This window comes from Eschrichtius robustus, chromosome 10 (genome assembly GCF_028021215.1).
Source record: "Eschrichtius robustus isolate mEscRob2 chromosome 10, mEscRob2.pri, whole genome shotgun sequence".
In the NCBI taxonomy this organism is placed as follows: Eukaryota; Metazoa; Chordata; class Mammalia; order Artiodactyla; family Eschrichtiidae; genus Eschrichtius; species Eschrichtius robustus.
The window spans coordinates 43960357-43983773 of NC_090833.1; the positions used below are offsets into that span (position 1 = coordinate 43960357).

At 41.8% G+C, this 23417-nt stretch overlaps 1 protein-coding gene across 1 annotated transcript in view; it reads right to left on the bottom strand.

Annotated features, from left to right (window-relative positions):
• Positions 1–23417, bottom strand: part of PCSK5 (proprotein convertase subtilisin/kexin type 5) — a 451875-nt gene that overhangs the window by 29609 nt on the left and 398849 nt on the right. Inside the window, exons 25-29 of the mRNA XM_068551986.1 lie at positions 16780–16822; positions 13442–13578; positions 12401–12601; positions 4739–4822; positions 3293–3488 (exon numbers count right to left, since the gene is read on the bottom strand). Coding sequence (XP_068408087.1) covers positions 3293–3488; positions 4739–4822; positions 12401–12601; positions 13442–13578; positions 16780–16822 — 661 coding nt within the window. The remainder of the gene's footprint in view (positions 1–3292; positions 3489–4738; positions 4823–12400; positions 12602–13441; positions 13579–16779; positions 16823–23417) is intronic.

The following is a 23417-nucleotide window of genomic DNA, read 5'->3' on the forward strand; positions in this document are numbered from 1 at the left end:
AAATCTGTATGGTTCTGGAACTTTATATTTTACAGACACCTAAGACAGTGACAGCCAACGCTTAAAAGAAGACCATTTTTTCTTCTACCAGAGCTTCAAATCTGTTCATATGTGGTGAATTTGAGCACACTTTAAGTTCTGCATTACCTTTTAAACAATTACTGTAATGATGTATGTTACCACTCGAACTTTTTAATTTGATGAACATATACCATATTTGAAAAAGCAGTGGCCACTAATGCCGATTTATAAATAATTCTGAATACCTGGATATCATTTCTTTGCAGGTTGTGTTTCTGTTATAAATCTTATTGCTATTTTAGGATGGATCGCACCCCAAAGGGCAATTTTGCAGAAAGAGAAACAAAGCTGCCAAGCCAAGCTGGGTATTATATGTTCCTCAGACTTTATCTCCCCTGTTGTTTTGTAAACATAAAGACGGAGGACTCCACAGTAATAAGACCACCCTATTCAAGACAGGAAAGCACATACTTGTGATTCCATAGTCTGCAGGATTTTCAGGGCATGTTAGTAGCTTCCCTATTGCTTAAAAAAAAAAGAAAAGAAAAGAAAATATCTTGGTTGCCATGTATCTGCCTAGGGTCCCATTGCTTCTTTTTATTCCTCCAAATCTGAGTGGCTCAAACCAGATTTGGAGAAAAAAAGGGTGGAATGGTCAACTAATTGGATGAAAGCAAAATGCATCTCTTTCTGCCTGACTTTAATGCATTTTCAATTCCTGGAACATTTGAAGAATCCAAGAGATAGTAGGAAAATGGTGGTAATGATTAGATAAGTAAGATGATGATAATGACAGCCAGTTCATTCCCACCATGACAAAGGTTAATAAGGAAGCAATGATTGACTTTGGTAAGTAGATTTCTGACCTTCACCTTTGTTGTAGAATATCTTTGCTAACTTTGCTGAGGCTGAAGCATGGTGGCTGGGGAAGGAGAGCTGGGTGTTTCCTGACTCAGTCTCCCCTCATACTCCTTTCTCCCTGCTGTGCTGGGTTTTCTTACCCTGACCCTTTCACCATTAAGCCTCTTCTCAAATACCCAACTGGGGAGGAACCTTGAAAATATTATGCTGAATAGAAGAAGTCAGTCACAAAAGGTCACATTCTGTATTATTTATATAAAATGTTCAAGAATAGGCAAATCTATAGAGACAGAAAGTAAATTAGTTGTTGCTTAGGGCTGTGGGAAATTGAGAGTAACTGCTAAAAGGGTATAGAGTTTTCTTTGGGGAGTGATGGAAGTATTTTAAAATCAATTGTGTTGATGGTTGCACAACTCTCTGACTATACTAAAAACCATTGCATTGTACACTTTATGTGGGTGAATGGTGTGGTATGTGAATTATATCTCAGGAAAGCTGTTATAAAGAAAGAAAAAAAGAAACCCCAGTTGGATGTAAATGTGGCATACTGCAATGGTTAAGCACATGAACTTCAGTGCTAGAGAGATTTGGGTTGAAATCCTGACCATGCCATGTGTTAGCAGTGTGATGTTGGGCATGCTACCCCTTTCCTCACCCATAAAATGGGGGGAAATAATGATATAGTGTACCTCAGTATCTGTAGGAGATTGGTTCCAGGACCAGACATGAATACCAAAATCCATGGATGCTCAGTTCCCATAGTTGGCCCTTTATATCCATGGTTCTGCATCTGTGGATTCAATCAACCATGGATTGTAAAGTACTGTATTTACTGAAAAAAAAAATCTGCGTGTAAGTGGAACCTCGCAGTTCAAACCTGTGTTGTTCAAGGGTCAACTGTATCTGGATAAGAAGATTCTTGTTAGGATTAATGGGATGGTGCATTTGAAACCCTTAGTGCAGTGCCTAGATATTGCAAGCTCTCAGTAAGTAACTGTTTTTAAATGGTTTCTTTTTCCTTGGAATCTTTTAGCCCTTTGTGTATTAAGGACCTGAGAAGTATGACATTGATTATGTAACCTTCCCTACTGGATTGTAAGCCTGTTGTAAGCTCAGACTTCCTTCACTTGATCTTAGCTTCCAATATCAATTCTTACATCCAGTGGGTGCTAAATATGTATCTGTAGAATTGAATTGGATACACTTGGCTTCTACACTAGATTGGATGCTTTTTGAGTGTCAGTACCATGACTTATATTTGTACCCAACAGGATCAATTTCAGTAACAGATACAAACAGGTCACTAGAAAATAGGTGTTGTTTTTATCATGAAGTTCTTTTAAGCAGCGGGCAAATAAAATTTCTAGTTCCTTCAGATGTTGTAGGCTGCTTCCCCAAACTCATTTCTTGCCTCCCTCTCTCCACTCTTCCTGGCTGTCAGTGTTGTGATTTTTGTGGGTGTTTAGGGGCGAATCTTGTTCAACCTACATCAATCCTTACATTTCCATTCTCCTTGCCAGCGATCAGTTTAGGAAGATGTTAGTGATGCATTCTGGCTGATGAGATGTGAAGGGAAGTCTGAGGAAGTTTTCTTTCCTCTTAAAAAGAGATAAACAAGGAGAAAGGCACCCTTTTCTGTCTCAGGTTGCTGCAGTATGGAGTGGTGCAGTTGGGGATGGACAGACAACGTGGGCTCGGGGGAGGACAAGCTGAGGAAGGTACAAGAGCAAAATGGAAAGATTGTGGGTTTCTAATGAAGCGTTGGCCACTGAAATAACCAATACTAGATTTCCAAACTTTTTATTGTATGCATTAATACACCCCATATTTTCTGTCATGCTCTTTGACATTTCTGCTGCTTGTCACTGAAATTTTCCTGATGAACTTTTCCATTTGCTATTCCCACTTCCCATTTAGGTAAATCCTGGAGGCAGGACCATTGATAGGAAGAGTAAAGGAATTGTAAACCAGGGGCCCAAGGAAGCCATGAGGAACCGATAAATAACTAGGCAGGTATTACTCTTTATTTATTATCTGTGATTCATACCTCACTTTCAACATGTAGAAGAGGTCCGTGTGTTCCACAGCCTATCACAGCCTCACTTTTGTGATGGAAAAAAAAAAAAACCTGACAACTGTTTGATCATAAATACAAGGCAAAAAACCCCCATATTTTCATAAAGGTAAAAATATATACATCTTATGGTCACCAGGGAGAAGCGTGCACCTGGCCTTATGTAAGCTTTGGCTGCTGTGGCAGACAGTGATGTCAGACAGTCGAGAAGGGAGGCAGATATAGGTGCTCTAACCAAGGAAGAGAAGAGGTCTTTGGTGAATGGGAAGGAATTGCCCCCAAAGTACTGCAGGAGAACGAACACAAGTAGCCAGTGAAAGGCAGAGGAAAACTTACTCAGGGCACCTGGTGAAGCACCTGCCTTGGTGGAGGAAGAGGGGGTGGTCTGGCTGCGTTTGGCACTCTTTGCAGAGATCGGCTCCAGAGCAAGAGGCACAGTCCTCGGTACAGTTCTCACAGCTGCCGCTCCTCACTGAGGGCCACATGCCTTGGGGACAGGATGCGACGCAGGTCTGAGCCAACAGATATGTGCCTAGAAACCCAGGGAAGAAGGCAGGTCAGACGGTCATCGTGTGTCTAATCTAACAGCACATGCATCCACGCAGAGAACTGACACTCCTGACAGCTTTTTTAACTGCTCCAAAGACCTGAGTATCGGGAACACTTATAGCAGGATTACCAAAATGTCTATTAGCGATGCTAAATCTTCCAAGATGAGTTAAAGCTCTAGGAAGGAAATTGACAACAGGCTTGTTTCTTTGACTTTCCTATTGATATTGCTGCGGGTCACCATGGGGCTTCCCTTTGCCCAGGTGGTCCATCTTCTGAGACCTTTGTCCTAAGAACTTTGTCTATTAAGACCTTCCTGGTGTGAGGCAGTTATACACACACAGCTTGATGGAGTCTATTCTTCTGCTTCCCAAAGCCTATCCTGTTAGGACACTAACATAGTAGCAACCCTTCCACCCAACTCCACCTTTAACGGACAGTCCATCTATTTAGTTTTAATGGAAAAAAAATAAGATAACATTATTATTAAAGAAAGCAATTTAAAAATCACCCTGAACTCCAAAATTCCAAGAAAACTCCATCAACTTTTGTGTGTTGACTTCTATATATTGTAGGACTAGGATCATGGCACACCTGTCATTTTAAGTTCTGTTGTTTTTGCATCTCATCTCACTATTAACATTGCACATTTCAAAATAATGATCACTTTAATGGTGATTCTTAAATTCTTAATTCCTAATGTACCATGTTAATAAACTGTCCCCCTAATTCAGGGAACTTATTTCTGATGTGTTTTTATAGATGATGAAGCAATTTATTCATTGAGCTGTTATGTTGTGCTTGTTTTTCTTTTCTCCCCTAAATTCAGTACCAAAAATGAAGAAAAATAGCAGGTAGACTCTTTATCCCCACCTAGATTCTCCACCTTAATTCTCTTGTTTCAGCTAATGCACTTTAAAAGAACAATGGAACCTCTAGAAATGTCAGACACCCAGAGACCCTAACAAACTCTGTGGCCAAATCGATCACTAACTTCATCATGCTTTTGGAAAAGAAACATTTCTTTTCTTTTTTGTTCTGGTCCCTTGAAAGCCAGTTTTTATTATAGGTCAGTGTTTAGGTCCCTGTGTTTCTCCAGAGCAGCTACGGTGATAGCAACATGTGGTGGGACTAGGTCAAGTCCTGCAAACCCCTTACACAGAGATGCTGATGTACATGAGTTACAGCGAATTGGCTTGGCCACTGCTTCCTTCTGTCGCACGCCACACTCACCGTCTGGACATGAAGTGCACAGGGTTGCAGATCCATGGCAGGTTTTGCAAGAAGAATGACAAGGCTGGTAACTTCCCAAGAGGTCTGTGTAGGGAAAGAAACAAGAAGTCTGTCTCTTTTGAACAGGCTCAGAGCACTGCAGTGTTGGAAAAGATCTCATAGGTAATCTCATTTCCCTTTTCACCCCAAATAGAATCCCTTCAAGTTGACATTGGCTAAATCTTTGCACCACCCACTGCCTACCATGTGGACTTCATTTATTTTATTTTTTTCTTACTCTGTCATTGACAATTGATTATCAAGACTTTCTTTGCAGACTATCCTATTAAGACAGGAAAGCCTTAAATACTAAGGGGATATTTGAATGAACAAATTTTACTTCTTTCATATTTAAAAAATGTGTAGGGTAAGGGAGTGTGTGGTTGTGTGTATACATGCAGGAGTTTTTGCGTCAAAAGTAATCACTTATTTCCCCAGGATTCTTAGATGACCACTTCTCTTCACTCCAAGATGATAACTGAGAATTCATTGTGCCTTTTTTGTTGTTCTTTGGAACCAGGTTTCACAGTTGGTCAATGTTTGGGTCTCTGTGTTCTTCAGAGTAGCCACTGTGGGATGCAGCCTAAATTGATCTCCTCTTAAATTTGTCCCCAGTCATTGTTAAACATCAATATAGCAGAGGCACCCAAGAGCTTTCTGGCTGGTCAGGTGGTGGGCAGGCCATTCCAGGTTAATATGCCATTAAGCTGGGAAACACTCGAGCTGTTTCCCCTTTCTTCCCCCACGAACATTTGCTGGGCAGGCTTTTCCAGGAAGGCAGCAACTCCACTGGGCAGTTGTGCAGACATACATAACAGCCTCAATAACATCACTCAATCAATATACATAGAGATCTTGACTAAATTTCAGTAATTGCCTAGGAATCAGCGTGACTCACACGGGGGAAAATTAGAAAAAGAAGTTCTAGCTCAGAATGTGTCATATGAATGACCCTGAAGTTCAGTTAGTTGTTATTGTTGGCATCTTACCAATCCCCTTCCCTCCCTCCCTCCTTCCTCCCTCTCTCCCATCTTCCTTCCTTCTTTCCTCCCTTCCTCCCTCCCTCCTTCCCTCCCCCCTCCCCTACTTCCTCCCTCCCTCCCTCCTTTCCCCTTCCCTTCCCTCCCTCCCCTCCTCCCTCCCTCCCTCCCTCCCTTCTTTCCTTCCTTCCTTCCTTCCTTCCCTCCCTCCTTCCTTCCTTCCTTCCTTCCTTCCTTCCTTCCTTCCTTCCTTCCTTCCTTCCTTCCTTCCTTCCTATTCTCTTGCCTTTCATTTCCTTCCTTCTCCTCCCTAGAGTCAGTCTCTAGTCACACCTGCCTTCAGATCCCAGCTGTGCCGCTTCCAGTAGGGTAACCATGGATACAGTAATTAAACTCTCAGAGTCCTAATTTCCACGTCTCTAAAATGAGAGCAAATGATTCTTCCCTTACAGGACTCTTGTGAAGCCAGAGTGAGTTAACGTGTAAAGCATGCGCGGAGTGGCTCAGTAAATGGTGGTTCCTACTTCTTCCTTTCTCCTCTCTCCCGATTTCCTCATTTGTTACCATTCCACCCCATTTCTCAAGCTTCTGTTTTATTTCCCGTTCTCTTTTGTTCCATACTTGGAGTGGCACCAGGAGGCATTGCTTGGTTTCTCTGATGGCACTCATGGGTAATAAACTGCTAAACCTTGCTAAGGAGAAAACTAGGTAGGTAGGTAGGAAGGTAGAGAGCTATATATACATGGATATAAATGACTGTCCGTCCTGCCATGCTGCATGGCAGTTGTTTCCTAGTTTGTAGAGAAAATTTTGTACTGGTTTTCCAGTAGACCACTGACCGATGTACTCTCCCTGCGGGATTTGTTGAGTTCAGTTAGCCAGTGCAGAGCAATGCTAGTCCCAAGGTTTTCATGAAAGTGATGTTGATGAATGTGTTCACGGACCTTATTGTGGTAATCACTTTGCAGTATACACATATATCATCGTGTTATACATGGTAAACCTACACAATATTGTGTGTCAATTACATCTCATTTAAGCTGGGGAAAAAAAGATGCTTACTTTCTGAGACCAGTTTTTCAAAGAATAATAACAAAATAATATTCGTTAGCTATTGAGCGCCTTGAAAATCTTTATTATATATCAAGGCCATGGGCTGATTTTGTTTTGACTTTTATCGTTTTTATGCTGAAATGTTATATTTAAAAAGATAAAAGTTTTCATTAATTTTATCATATTTAAAAATATATAATGTATATATTTACACATATACATGCATCTGTAATTACACGTACATATCTCACATTCTGGCAGTTTGATATTTTACTCCAATATACTTGGTATAAAATTCTGTAATGTCCTCATTCCTCCACTAGAGGGTACTCTGCACACACAGTTAGCAATCAGGCTTCGGCAAATGGATAAAGTCATCTCCAGCCAGAGCTTTTCTATCATGAAAGATTAGAGACTTAGTGTCAACAAGTAAAATTTGACCTTGATCATAGTTTCTCTTTTTGCTACTCCAGAAATTCTAGACTGAACAAGACCTCCCCCACCTCAAAAAAAAAAAAAAAAATCACCTTGACCAAGAAAATGTAGTGTCCAACCTTCAAAAATGACTGTAACTCAATCCTATAAAACAGGGGTTCTTCTTATTTAAATTTTTTAAAATTAAATAAACAATACTCACATGGTTCGAAATGCAGAAAAGGCACATACCGTGAAGTCTCTCTCCTCTCTCCCCATCCCCCTCCAACCTTTTTATACAAACTTTATCTGTTCACAATGTTTATCATGTTGCCTTTTTTTTTGTAACTCAGTATTCTGGAGACCATTCTTTATCAGTACATAAAGAACCTCCCCATTCTTTTTGATGGCTCCATAGTATTCCATTGTGTGGATGTGTCATGCTTCATTTTTCTACTCTTATTGGTAGCCATTTAGTTTTTTCCAATCTTTGCTATTTCAAACAAGGCTGCAGCAGTGACTGGGAAGGCAAATGGTGCTTTTCTTAAAGATTTGCAAGGACAGAGGCTTTTCTTGATAGCCTCTCCCAAGCATAACCACTTAGCACCTCAGGAATGTCCTTGTATGTTCTAGAAGTCTCCACTGATGATGAAATTCCTCCCAGTCTTTCCCTTTGGGCGCCCACTTATATTTTGTGTTGTGTTTTCCTCCTCTCTCTGTTTCTCTCACGACTTCTGCATCCCTGCTTGTTCCTCACCGCCCGGCTTCTTGGGTTGGTTTCTACATCACAGAGACTCTCCTGATACTTGATTGTCTTCTCCTCCCTATTTCCCTGTTACCTCTTTTGATTTGAAACTTCCACCTTCGTCGCTCCTGCAGCGGGCTCTTCACCAAAGATGGGCTTGCAGTGGGCACAGGTTCTTTTTTTATTAAAGAAAATAAAGTGTTTTATTTTTTTAATGCAAACAAGATAAAGAAGAACATAAAGTTTGCCCATAATCTTACCACCCAGAAATGTCTACTGTGTATACTTTGGCATATAGATTTCCCATCTTTATACTGAATGTGTGAGTATAATTACATATGTGCATATATATGTAATCATTTACATCTTCTGCATATATAAGACCAACCCTACATTCTTCATTTAATATTATACGTCTTATAGGCATTTTCTCTTGCCATGAAAATTCTTTGTAAACATTGTTTTTAATGGTTTGTGTATTTGCATGAACCATAATTTACTTTTTTTCTCGTGTTACATTTTTAGATTGCTCTCTCCTTTTTTTTTTTGTTATTATAAGTAAAACTGCTATTATCATCTTTGTACACATTCTTGGTTAAGTCAGGACTCAACTTGGCTATTAGGCATCCCAACTGACCATCATTTGCCCTTCTTTCTGGGACTATTTTTCCCAGACCTGTATTACTCTTTAGGCCCCCAAATTGCTTTCTTTCATGAGCTCAAGGAGGCAGTTTTGAAAGTGAACTAGTGTTTCATGGGTTAAAACTGGAATAGGTTAAAGGGTTACAGAATAGATTAACTTTTATTGCATCATATGTGCTGGGGGCTTCATACGTATTCTTTCATTCAATTCTCAAAAGGACCTTGTATGAGGCAGTTTCATGTTCTCATTTTATAGGTGAGGAAAACTGAGGCTCGGAGAGGATGAATATCTTGCTCAAGGCTATGGAGATAGTAAAGAACAGAGCCAGGATTTGAATTCAGGTATGCCCAATTCTAAAGCCTACGTTCACTAGAGAGATGTTTTAGTAATTCACTTGGATTTAAAATAGTTTGGTAGAGGTCAAAGCAGTGATGTACTGGTAAAATGGCTCTTTGGAACACAAAACAACAACAAAAACTTGAGTCATCCTGTTTACCAATTTCTGTGATGTAAATATTCCCACCATAGCTGATTTTAAGTTGCAATGGTTTAATGGTCCACTCATAAAATTCCTGGATGTTTAAAACTCAGTGTAAGGAGATAACATGTGGCTCCCTCATATCACTAGCCAAAAGTTTACTTAGCTACCCAGAAACATGTATTTTCTGCACTCTGAGTTGTGATTGGTTAATTAAGTAAAAATCATGTTCTCATTTGTAAGTTAAGTGAGGCAACTGTACACATCTACAAAGTCCTTCTAAAAAACCAGATTCTCATGGTTTCTTTAAAATTCTCTGAAGATCAGTTACTATGAAGCAACATATCTCCCCACTGTTGAGAATTTTTTTTTCACACATGAGTGGCTTCCAGTATTTGTAACTGACTCTGGGATTTCAGTCGTTCTCAGAGCATAGGAATTAAGATCAAAAGACAGGCTAGTGATAAATTGTTAGGATGTGGTCAAAGATAAAACGTTAATTTACCATGTCTGTGCTTTGTAGATTAGACTACCCATCAGAATATGTAATTAGAGCCTGCTACAAACATGGTTTTAATGAGGGAAATAGGTGGGTAGGGGAAATGTGCAGGAATTATTCTGAAGACTTTCCAGCACTACCAGGGAGAAAACCACTTAAGAAAACCCAAATGATTTAACAGTAATAGGGTACACAGTTTCCATTCCCGACAATGGTTTCAGGAAACCAGCTGAAGCCATCATCTTCTTTCAAAGCCCGTGGCCTGCCACCCCTGAACATTTTCACCAACGGTGGCTCTGAGTGTTGCCTGAGTCACTGCTGATGCCATTGGCAGCAGCCTGTTTAACACTGGTTCTATTATTGCCGCGCAGGGACATTGGCCTAAGTAATCTTCACAATATATTAGTTAGAGACTGGGACAGGGAATCTGGGGACGGTCTATACTTTTGTGCAGTGACTTTTACGTGGCAGGAAGAATCTCTGGAGATTACTTAGTCTTGGCTGGAGGATTTGCCAGCTATGGTCTGAGGCGTAGGAAAATCTCCATCCTTGGACCAGGATAGGAGGCATTCCCAGGCTCAGCTGGTAATTGACAAAGGGTGATGACCTGTCATCCTCACCACTCTCATCGTGAGTAGCCACGTTATTAAAAGAGGAGTTCAGTGGACTCTAGTTGGATTTTTATTTCAAGGGCATCTCCCCAACACATGCTGACATAGACAGTGGGGGTGGTCATAGTCTTCAGATGCAAGCATGAGCTTATTGTTTCCACTGGCAGTAGTGTGGGTGAAGAAATGGGCTAAAGTTTGTCCCATCTGCTCTGTCCTACCTGGATCTGAATCTGTGTTTAAAACAACAAAAACAACACAACACTTCGCTGGTACCACCTAGGTAGCTCCATTCTCTCATAAACACTCTGATTTGTCTGGGCTCCCTCTGAGTTGACCCAGGATGACTGCAATCTGCTTTCCATCATCTTAAAGGTGCGGTTAATTAGTGCTTGTTCTCTGGAACCCTCTGCTCTCCTATTACAACCTCAACCCTGTTTTTTAAGGAAACGAAGTCAGGAGAAAAATGTAGGCATTGACTCAAATACTCTCAGGGCCTTGTGGAGTACATTTCTCATTTACTGTCCATTTCAGTGGTACCTCAACTATGCCGGGGAAGCTGAGCTCTGGTCTTACCTTGCTCAGTTAAGTTTTTCTCGTTGTTCATAGTCTGCATGTCTTATTTCCCAGATCACAGATGTGGGAAAGTGCAGCCGTGTCACTGACTTCACTGCTTTTGTCCAGCCATGAGAAATATTCTCATCTGCTTCCTGAATCCCTTAGTAGTAAATCCCCAAATGGACTAATTCCTTCCTCTCTTCAAAAACATTACGTTCTGATAGTAGAAAATGCAGAGGGGTAGGTGTGACGCTTCGACAAAGGGGGGAGCAATCAAGACCTCATTTCTGCTTGCAAAGTGCGTAGTCCAGTTGAAAGGGACGTGTAATCATTTGGGGAATCAATCTGCTCTGACTCTTGGCTCCCTGAACCTTTTCATCATCTGGATGCCAGATAAAATACAGATGTTCTGAGCTAGAAACACACCACCAGACTATTTTCCTCTTGGCTTGCACTGCCTCTTAAATGCCTGAATGCCAGACAAACTCGTTTTCAGCATTTTGGTTCAGCTTTAATTCACGGAAGATATCCCGGTCTGGAGTGAATGATTTTCTTCCTGGCTGTGTCTCTGAAATCGGCCAGTGTTCTCTGTGGCCTTTGGCTGCTGGGTTTGTGATGGGCTCCGAGCTGCTCTTCCTTTAAGTCACATATGCGACACTGTCGAAGTAGACAGCAGCTGTGGACATCCTTCCTCTGAAACCCAGCAAGAGGCTTTTCTCTTGTCCCAGATCTATCCTTCCCTCCAGCTCTTAGAAGAATCATCCCAAGCAGACCTGCTTTCAGCTGCTGTTGCTTCTGCACTGAAATGACCTTTTTAAACAAATCCTTGCCTCGAAATCAAAACGGAGAACATCTCTTGTTTTCATGAGCGTCTCTGCATAGAATGTGAGTCAGATTTTTCCAGCAGGAGGAGGATTTTGTTTTTTAACCACCTCAGACATGGAGAGGTCACTGCAAGTTTGTAACACCTTGCCAGGAAGCCTGTGACCAAGGCTTCAGGGTCTGGAGGCCAATTCCAAAGACTCAGGTGGGAATGAATACACACAGGCCTTTACTGTTAGATTCCAAGCTCCCACACTTTTCCTCCCTCCCGCCGCTTCTCAAGCCCCCCACTTTCCCCATCTACAACTAGAGGGGCAACTTTTAAAAGGTAAGCTTGAATGATGGCAAGTTCTAATAATCCAGCCAGAAAGATCAGTCATTTCAGCTGAAGTTCCCATAATTTAGAGTGATTCTTCCTTGTCTAACTGGACAAGCTATCCCACTGGTAGTTTTCTTTTATCTCTTTTTTAATAAAGAGATAAGTGAATGTGATAGAAGCTATTCTGAAATCTTTGAGAAAATGGTAGTCATTTCTCTCTCTGACACTCTTTACATGCTCTGCGGTCTACTCCACCCAGGTGGAAACTCAAGTGGTCAGATCAGTCATCAGTGGCCCTTTGGGTTTTCCCTCCTCGCCAAATGCCAGCCATGGCCTCCTATCCTCTCCCTCAGTGAGCATCACAGAGGCTCTGGGACTCCAGGTTTTTCTTTTACTGGCAACCTTCATCTCTTGGGTATCCTGAAAGCAAGGGTTTGGGGGTGGTGCGGGGGGGAGGCAGAGGAGGCAGCTAGACACCTGCGATCTCTCTCGGGAGGTCCATACCATTCCAGAATCTGCCTTCCACCTGGGTCTGGGCCAGATGCACACACGTCCCATGCAGCAGCTGCAACCCTTCTCTGCAGCTGCTACACTGGTTGTGGCCAAGACCGGTGCAGGTTTCGCAGGCTCGGTGGCAGGGCTCACATTCTCCCATCTCTGGGTCACCGTAGAAGCCAGGGCCACAGTTCCTCACGCAGCTGCCGCCTACGTGAGAACACAGAATGGAGGCATGAAACGCAGCCCTGGCCGGCTGAGCTTGGTGATCTACGCAGGGCCAAGTTCTAAACAGGCTGAAGGGAGGCTGAGGAACATTTTTTAGTTTTTAAAGAAACCATGATGGCATTTGCTTATTTCAACCAAGAATCGTGCCTTAATAAATCCAATGCTTTAAGTCCTCTTTCAACTGAAAATTTAAGTTGGCTGTCAGCTCAAAGGGTTAGGAGCATAGAACAAAGACATTCATGTCCTCAAGGCCTTGAAAAACTGCAAATAAAATGATCTCTACATACAGAATCTCTGAAGGTCACTGTGGGCTGTCTGCCCCACTCTCTCTCCCACAAACATTCAAGAACCTGGACTCTTCTCTTCAATTGGAAGGCTCACAGTATTTATCTTTCCTAACTATTCATTTCCATCAAAGTCAATGAATTGACCAAAATCTAAGACAAAAGATCTTATTTAACTTTTACAGTGCAAGGAATATATAACATGGATGAAGTCTCAAGGAAAGGGTCATGTTCTGAATATTCCAGGTGACTTCAATTCCAAAGCATTTCTCTTCAGCATCTCTCCCTCCCCTCCATTCACTCTTCTTTCCATCAGCTTAGAGACACTTGAGATTAATTACTGAAATCGGAGCTATGCTTCAATAATAAAAGCAGAAAGAAGTAGTCCTGGCTAATATTTATTTTCAAACCAAATTAAAATTCCTTCTTGGACAAGAGACACAGGAAGACTCTAAAACTGATCAGAGGAGTTCTCCCATTTCTGGGTGGAGCCCTGGAGCCTTGCTGTCACTTTGTACAGTGCCGTTTTTGAGCTTACCCAAGAGGAAGAAGCCCTCTTCACACCAGTAGCATTCATTCTGGTCGCAGTTGCCACAGTTGGTATCACATGCTTTGCATTCAGATTCTTCCCTGTAGGTCTTCTCAGGACAGGTTTTATAACACTGGTGTTTGAACCTGGGGGGAGAGATGGAGTTTCTTCCATGAGCTGTGTTGACATATTTCTCTTTATCACCATAATTTAATCTCCTTGTATGTGTCTACACATCACCTCTTTTGAAGTTATAGTCTTTTTTTCCCTTAATATTTTGAAGTATAACTGACATACAACATTACATTGGTTTCAGGTGTACAACATAATAATTTAATATTTGTATATATTGCAAAATGATCACCACAGTAACATCCGTTATCATACATAGTTACAGAATTTTTTTTCTTGTGACAGGAATTTTAAGATCTATTCTCTTAGCAACTTTCAAATATTATGCATCATTAAATTTTTTTTTTATTGAGGTATAGTTGATGTACAATATTATATAAGTTTCAGGTGTACAACTTAGTGATTCACAATTTTTAAAGGTTGTGTTCCATTTATAGTTATAAAATACTGGCTATATTCCCTGTGCTGTACAATATATCCTTTTAGCTTATTTATTTTATACATATATTATACATCTTTTTTTTAGAAGGTTCTGTTTTGTTTTTTGTTTTTTTTTAGAGATTGGAGTTTATTTATTTATTTATTTATTTTATTTTTGGCTGTGTTGGGTCTTCGTTTCTGTGAGAGGGCTTTCTCCAGTTGCAACAAGCGGGGGCCACTCTTCATTGCGGTGCGCGGGCCTCTCACTATCGTGGTCTCTCTTGTTGCGGAGCACAGGCTCCAGACCCGCAGGCTCAGTAGTTGTGGCTCACGGGCTTAGTTGCTCCGCGGCATGTGGGATCTTCCCAGACCAGGGCTCGAACCCGTGTCCCCTGCATTGGCAGGCAGATTCTTAACCACTGCGCCACCAGGGAAGCCCTGGTAGCTGTTACTTATCTTTAATTTCCAGATAAGGGAACTGAGCTTCAGGGTTAAGTGCTCAAAGTCACATAGGTAAGGGTGGGACTGGGATTTTACCCAAGATCTGTTTGAACAACTTGTGTACTTTTGCCACGTGGCACCCGCCAGGTCTGAAACAGTTCAGTGTTGAGTTCAAGTAGCTTACCATGATGTCTGTAACCAGATTATTGATATTAACAGTGAAATGCCTTAGCTTTTCTGTATATATAGTTTTACATATATCATCTGTTATTCTCATTCTATAGTAAAACATTGTAATTCAGCCTCCGCTGAGGTTCATTTGAAAGCGGAGTGGAATGAAGTTGACCTTTGCCCTCTGATGAATTTCACAGCATCAAAAAGATATCAGAGGGAAGCTTTGCATTTCTTCCTTAACAACGTCTATTGTGCAGTGTTTTATTAGTGTATGTGTATTCGAAGTTACTGCGTATTCTAAAGGGTTATAAAGATGTGTTTCTGGGAACAAATATCTAATGTTTTACCCTTAGTGATGTTGGGCATGTTCTTTCATTGTATTTGTGTCTCAAGGGGTTTTATGAAACATGCTCATTAGCAAGCGGTGGTGAAATGGAGAGGTTGGCTCCAAAGTTTAACAGAGGAAGCAGCTCTCAGGTGGCAGAGGCAGTAGGTGCAGGTGAAGGGGTGTGTTCTGGCATCAAAATGAAGAAGACAGCCAGGGCAGAGCTAGACTGGAGGGATGCAGGGCTGTAATAGAGACAAAGAGGAGAATTCCTCACCTGCTTCTGCATGGTCACTATTTCTTTATTTGAGTCTAAGTCCTCCTTCCTTGGCTCCTAGAGGAACATTTTGTCCCTCCAACCATGTGACCTTACCAAGAAATGCTTGCGTTTCTGCGGTTCATGTCTGCTGGGGGTTCGTGTGGCGGGCCACACACCAACCATGAATGTGCTGACAAATGACCGGCTGCTCATTGAATGTCATCTGGTCTACCTTACAATGATCAAGTCTAGGGACCTCTTACCCACCCTCCTCCCTTGTTTAAATGAAACAATAATTTAAATCATCCCATCAGGAGGATGTAGAGACATAATCAATGTAGAGAATATTAGGCAATTCTGGAAAACTTGAATTAAATCCGTAAGGTTAAGTAATGCTAAGGTTAACGGATCACTTTATGTATATTTCAGCTTGTTGGGTTTGCCTTTCCTTCCCATCCTCCTCACCCCTTTTAACCTCTTCCCACCACATTTTGAGTCCTTGGAATCTGATGGAGGAGAAAGGCCGTGTGGTGACAGGAGGAATCAGCCCACCAAAGTGGAGGTGACCCAAATGTAGATCCCCCACTAGCTTGTGTCTCCCTTCTTTTCTTAGTTTTTCTTCCAAGATAGGCACCAACGTACCCTGGAAGGGAGACAAGAATAGGAGGGGGAGGTGATGTTGAGACATACCATCTTTGATTTGTAGATTTTTAACAGAGAACTTTGGGGGTGATGGTTATCTGCATTTCATTTAACCTAGTGGTCCATGTCTCTCATTACTCACGGGAGCATTAAGAACTAACGAAACGGACTTCCCTGGTGGCGCAGTGGTTAAGAATCCACCTGCCAATGCAGGGGACACGAGTTTGAGCCCTGGTCCGGGAAGATCCCACATGCCGGGGAGCAACTAACCCCATGCGCCACAACTACTGAGCCTGCGCTCTAGAGCCCGTGAGCCACAACTACTGAGACCACATGCCACAACTTCTGAGCCCACGTGCCACAGCTACTGAGCCCGAGAGCTTAGAGCCCATGCTCCACAACAAGAGAAGCCACTGCTATGAGAAGCCCGCGCACCGCAACAAAGAGTAGCCCCCACTCGCCGCAACTAGAGAAAGCCCGCACGCAGCAACAAAGACCCAATGCAGCCAAAAATAAATAAATAAATTAAAAAAAAAAAAAAAAAGAACTAATGAAACACCTGGCTTCATCCTGGACTGTCTGACTCCCTTTAAGGACGAGGTCTCCGTGCAGACATTTGGAAACAGCTTGCTTGGGGTCAGGTATATTATTAAAGTCTGTCCATAAACAGCAAGGTCTGAATCTTGGTAACCCATGGCAAGATTCCTAGACACCAGTGTCAGGCTGGGTGACTTCCAGGACCAAGAAAGAGAGGACCTCCTTTCAAGGCAAGAGAACAGCTGCACTCTTACTGCTAAATGCAAGAATTGTTCATTAATAGCCTGACAGGGGAGAGTTGCTTCAGGCTGCAGGCCCTCTTTGCTTTAACCACTGGATTTAGGATTAAGTCAGTAATGCTTAAACTGCAGAAAAAGTTAGTGCCATGAGAAAAAAAAAAAAAAACACCAGACTTACATGTAATACCCCATAGTGCATGATGTGCAGGTTCCTGGATCGTCTGGAAAAAAATTATAATAATAAAAAATAATCATCATCAAGAGTTCATCATTTGAAAAACCAAGCTTTGGAAAAGTTGTGGCTTGAGACAAATAGTTGTGGGATAGTTTCATGAAATATACTGTCTAGAAATGATATTTGAATAGATTGTACCATTTTTAATTAGTAACAAGATGTATGCTAGGATTTGTCTTTATCAAAGTTAGTAAAATAAGAGTTCTCATAAAAACTTGGCCTTGACTTGCAAGGAGGAATAGGCCCAAGCTACTGGGTCTTCAAATTGCTGATCAAGAATGACCTACAGGAAGAAACTCCTGGCCACTACCTAGGTAAAGGCATCAAGCACGTCCACACACACATTTGGAAGGGGCTGCAAGCTTCCAACCACGAGTGGTGGGTTTTTCATGAGTTACCCCAAATGCCTGCCAATGTGAGGGAGTGTCTTTTGGGAAGCTCCTTTGAAATCTGGACAATTATTTTTTTTCCAATACAGCATCCACTTTGTGTTCTGCACTTCACCACCCTCTTAAAGAAACTGTCCTGTTCTCATTAAACACAATGATTCAATGTGTCCCTGTTGGCTCAGAGAAGGACTCTTTCCTACAGCTTTCAGGGGACTTAATGAGACAGAAAGGACGTTGAGAATCACTGACTCAGTCTATTTCCCTCCCTCCTGTCCCTCCCTGAAAGATGCCAACTCCCAGATCCAATTATTAAGACAATTCTGTGACTTCCTCTGGCCTGCAGTTCTCGTGAGTAACAGGGTTACCTCCATTAAGTTCTTTCTGTGATCTAACCTATACTCCACTTCTGCTCTTTTCATTCTAAAAGGAGATGGAAAACAATTGCTCCTTTGGGAAACATTCCTCTTGGTATATGAGGATTTATGTCACCTTTAACTTTATTTAAACGAAATAAAATTATGTCCTTTGAACTTTGTGCCTAGTTTTCCTTCCTGATCTCTTCTAGGCTTTACTCTGGTTTTCAAGAAGTCTGCCCCTTGGTGGTAGAGTCAACTTCACCCGCATCTTTAGTCAGACTTTCATCTTGGGTCCTCCTCCTCGATGTGCTGCAAGACGATACTACTGTGTCTCACACATACTACGACTAATGCATGTGCCAAAGTTACAGTGGAGAATTTCTAGAAGAGGTTCTGCCATGTAAGCAGGGATCCTTAGAACCTTCTGGAAATAGCCTAGTGATGATATAGGCTGGCCTGGGAACTGGGCTACCTGTTTCTAATTTGAAGTTTTAACCCTGGCTTACCTGTCTTGTGAACTCGCGTAAGCATCACTCTGTTTTCTGGGTGCTGATTTCTGCAGGTTGGATGATACGGCTGCTAAGCCTCCCCGAAAGTCTAAGATTCTGAAGCTGAGTGTTGCAGGAGTTGGCAAACTATGGCCCACTCGGGGGCCAAATCCAGTCAGGCCCCTTTTGTTTGCATATTGTGTATGAATGCTTTCATGTTATAGCATCGGAGTGGTTGCGATAGAGTTAGAAAGTATTTACTATCTAGTATTTATTTACTTTACAGAAGATATGGGCCGGCCCTTGGCTGAAGCACTGTTGGCTCGTGACTTTGTCATGTTCGCTTCTGTTAGATAACACAGGTGTAAATGTTATTATCTTAATAGCTGGTCCCAGAGTTCCTCTAAAGGACTTTGTCATGTTCGCTTCTGTTAGATAACACAGGTGTAAATGTTATTATCTTAATAGCTGGTCCCAGAGTTCCTCTAAAGGAGAGAACTGTCTGTATTTAGGAAAATATCTTGCTAAGCTACTTGGGATAGAAGTTTAATCAGAAGGATTAAGCAAGAGCCAAGACAACCAAGGAGATAGCCAGGCCCTTCTGCAGGAGGCCATGGTTTGCTCATGGGAGGGAAATGGTTTTTATGTCTGGGTCAACGTGGTTTGCTATAGGGTGACTAGAGCAGGACAGTGAAATGAATCATAAACCAGGGAAATTAAATGGAATCAGGAATCTGAATTTAGAGGTGCCATGAGAAGAAAAGCTCACTGGAATTCTTAGAATTCTTAGGGGAGGGCTTTATGCTTCTCCAATCCATTGATTGGGGAATCTGAATCCATCTTAAGGGGGTGCAAAGGTCCCAATGAACGCTAGTGGTTATACTGGGTAAGTTTATTTCCTGCTACTAGTCTGTGCTTGCATCTATAGTCTTTTCAGTTCTGCTCCTAAATAAGTTGCTACTACTAGGCTTGCATTTGGGCAGCTTTCCTCTTCCCTGCCTGTCGCCCATGAACATATTTGACTCTGACAGTTTTGCTAATTTGGCAAAGGCTGGGGAAACTCTAATCCTGTTCTCTAATGTTCTGGCCATCCCTCCCATCTAGGAACTTAATGAGTTTGCTCTCTGCTCCCTTAAGCAGGTCACTGATGAAAATGTGAAACAGAACCAAGCCTCAGAAATGTGCATACCAATGTAATCTCCATTCCAGGGACTTTTCCAGCCCAGTTGCACAGTGAATTTGGTACCTTTACAACAGTTTGCATAAATGAATAAGGCATAGAACAGGAACCCTGTCTTATAACAGCTCATGAATGCCCACTAGTCTTTCTCATTAACAGTTCTAAAGCATTAAGAGTTATTTAGAAAAATTTTTCTACCGCAGAAGATCCACAAGTCAAACGTCAGCTAAATGGATTTAGCTTGACCACTGAGAGGCAGCTGCTATGGGATTAAGGAAAGGTAACAATTCCAAACCTAGAAACTGACTCTAAGTCAAGTTGGCATTTGCTTGGTAAGGAGGGCTTAAGGAGGAAGGTGCATTTTCCTGACTTCTAATATGCGTGTGTGTGTTGGGGGCGAGGAGTGAGGGGGTGGTGTTTGAAGAGTGTAAACAAGCTAGAATTGTTAACTGTCTTGGAAGCTTTACCCAAAACAGGGTATTTAAATAGCTCTGGTTATTTGATCTTGTCAAACTTTGAGCTGAGAGAGCATATTTTGAGGAGGGATGGGGCAAGTTCAGACAGAATTCAGAGAGTGAGAGACTTCCACTTTTAGAAAAAAGCCTTCAGAAACAGCCACTGGCTTTCAGCTGCTCACATCCCAGCTAAGGAGAATGTGCGAGCAGATGCCTTGTCAAGATGGGGATACAGCCTTCATTTCTTGAGAAAAATTGTTTTATTGTCTCATTTTTACGGGATGGGGTGAGTAGGACTACAGCGTCCACTCTGTCTGGACAGAGCTACGTGATTCTCTGCGTCACCTTTCCACTGTTTCCTTGGAGACCAGCAGGGCTGGAACTCACCACAAATGCCCTGTCCTCATGGAGACATTGACTCCTGCTGTCAATGTCACCTTCAGTGGTCAACTTACATTCTCTGACATTTTATTTTGTTCTCAGTAATACCTATAGCCTTCACCATTGAATAGGGGTGGATCAGGGCCACATTAGGAGTTCTGTACATCCTACTTACAAACTATATTGGAAAAGAGATATTTTAAACTTCAGATGGAACTGAACATTTAAAAATGTCCAGAGAAAAAAATTTATTTTTATGGTTTACATAAACTTTGAGTCACGTAATTAAAAATACATACAAGCTAAAATGACTCTAATTTGCTTTCTCTAAATTTATGTTTCTTATTGTATGTTTCTTTTTCGTTTGAGGGAGACAGAGGAAACTCGGTGCCTCAAGACTAGCCTTTTATCGTATAATATCTAGATATGCCAGAATTAGCCAGGGATTAGATATATTGTTTAGGCAGAATTGAATCTCTGTAAAACTGTGGGGAAAAGTTAGTGTCAAGGTGCTCCTAACTTGCCTTGGGCTATTTCTCTCAAAATACATTTTTAGGCTTCTAGGACTTTGTCCATACCCCGTGCTAGCCAGGCTTCCCTCTACTACTGCCTATTGAAACCTGTCTGTCCCATGTCCCATTACTGCAAAAACCTACTAGGTTACTGCCTAGAATGCTAGACTAATGGGCATGTTAAACTTGCAGTCTTGGGAGGCTCCTAAGCTCTCACCTACCTCAGTCTCTTCTCAGCTGTCCTAGACTCATTAAGGGTCCTTCTACCTTGGCCTCTTAGGCCACATCTGTGCCGTAAAACAGCACCCACCTCATTGTAATTCAGCATACCTTAGAGGCTTGCTTTTCTCAGGTGATCTCGACTTTTTGGCTCAGTCACCTTTCCAGGCCCAATCACCTATACCCTAGGCTTGACCAAACTTGGGGCTTTACTTGCCTTCCCAGTGCCTCCCACATTCAGGCAAAGCATTAGACCAAACTGATGCTCCACCCATACTTTATAGGTTTCTAGCCCCAATAACTCTCCGAGCTCCATAATACCACAAATCAAAAGCAGTAATCCCCATATTTTTTTGAAATATGGTTTAAAAAAAAATTAACAGGTACCTGCAATGCATATATGTGTGTGTGTAAATTATTTATATGTACTGGTGCATGAATATTTTACATACCTTAAAAAGGCATGCTAGGGCTTCCCTGGTGGCGCAGGGGTTAAGAATCCGCCTGCCAATGCAGGGGACATGGGTTCGAGCCCTGGTCCGGGAAGATCCCACATGCCGCGGAGCAACTAAGCCCGTGCGCCACAACTACTGAGCCTGTGCTCTAGAGCCCGCGAGCCACAACTACTGAGCCCGCAAGCCACAACTTCTGAAGCCCGCACACCTAGAGCCCGTGCTCCGCAACAAGAGAAGCCACCGCAATGAGAAGCCTGCGCACTGCAATGAAGAGTAGCCCCCGCTCACCCCAACTAGAGAAAGCCTGCGCACAGCAATGAAGACCCAACGCAGCCAAAAAAAAAAAAAAAAAGGCATGCTAAAGTAGAACATTTAAGAGAATAACCTAAAAATAATTTTGAATACAAGTTCTATATTTTTCTGCAGCCCAATGGATTGTCTTGCACACTTCTCTTTGAAGGCCACTGACTCAGGCCACGCCTAACCAAAAGCCACATCTGAGCTAATGAATTCATATGTTAAACTTCCAGGAATATGTCTTACGTTTGGTTCCTTAAAGTTATAATTGAAAGGAGTGACTCTGATGACTTCACTCATATGCATATATTTATATATAAGGACTCCCTGCACTTGGCTTCCGGCCCTTATTTACAGACAGACTATATAATTCTAATCAGCTTGTTCACCTAGCACTTTTGGGGTGGAGGAAAAGTTGAAAATATAGACATGAATGAACGTGTTTGAGTGATAGGGCTAGATTCTACTTTCTCCACCTTTCTACCACCCACTATAGCTTTAGTACATAAATTTATTCCCAGAACAAACTTTCTAGATGAAAATAACCAATACTTATGTCCCTGCAAAAGACAGCCTAAAAGTTCATCTATTGGGAATAGGTTAAAAAAAATCTGGTACATTCGTACAAGATGGGCTAGTACACAGCCATTAAAATTTTGTTTCTCAAGAGTGTTTAAAGACATGAAAACATTTTCAAGATAGGCTAGGTAAAAAAGGATGATAATCCATATCTAGATACATGTATAATCTATCTATCTATCTATCTATCTATCTATCTATCTATCTAGATACAACTTTATCAAAAATCAGAAGAAAAAGCTAAAATGTCAATAGTAGTTATGTGTGATTTATTTCATTTATGTGTCTGTGTATGTTTCCATATTTTCCTAATAAATGTGTGTTATGGAATTAATTAGAATCAAAAATGCTATTAAGGGAAGAAAGAAAGTGCTCAGGTTATGAGTTCTAGGGCTCATTTGGGCCACGTGTTTGGAAACACTCTCCTCCCACAGATCTCCCCCAAGGGACCTGGACTTTTGGTTCTGCTCTTCATTTTCTGTCCCTTTCCTGCCTACTTCTATTTTCTCATCTTTCCATTTTGTTTCTCAGCATTCCCTAATTCTACATCACTGGGACAAGACTGACGTTCTTCCATGGGGTGTGGTTAAAACAGTGGCAGATGTTTGTGTAAACTCCTTTTAAAAAATTCACTTTTAATATGAATTGTTTTTCCGATAGGATTCTGTAAAGGAGGCAGATGACTAGGAAATGGGGTTGTTCTTGGCTCTGCCTCAGACTCCCTAAGTGGGCTGGGGCTGTCACTTGGGCCAACCATTCTTAAACCACCATTTATGAGCACCTGCAGCCTTGTTGGAGCTTCAGCAGAATGTCCACCCCCTACTGAGATGCACTACTGCTCCCTTTGAGGAGAGAGACAGCATTACAAGCAGCCAGTACTTAAATTGTTCAGGGAGATAATTAAGCACATTGTCAATAATGCATATTATCCCAGAGTAAATATGTACTTAGTTACTGCACAGTGCTGTACAAATTTGTAGGCGAGTCACGGAAGTTCTTCAGTCTACCCAAGGAAAATGAACTGGGTTAAGAGATTTATATGCCCAAAGAATGCAACTAATTATAAGCCTAGCACTAGAAAGTACATAATCCAAACAGGCTTTGCACTTAAAATTGCTTCAGATAGGGAACACTCAAATATGAAATGGACCCTCTGACAGCTTTGCCAAAGCAGAAGATTTTTCTGGAAGGTTCAATGGTGCTGGGATACAAAGTATTTGGTTAGGGGGACTGTTGATGGTTTTCAGTCATTTTGTCCTCAATGGTGTCC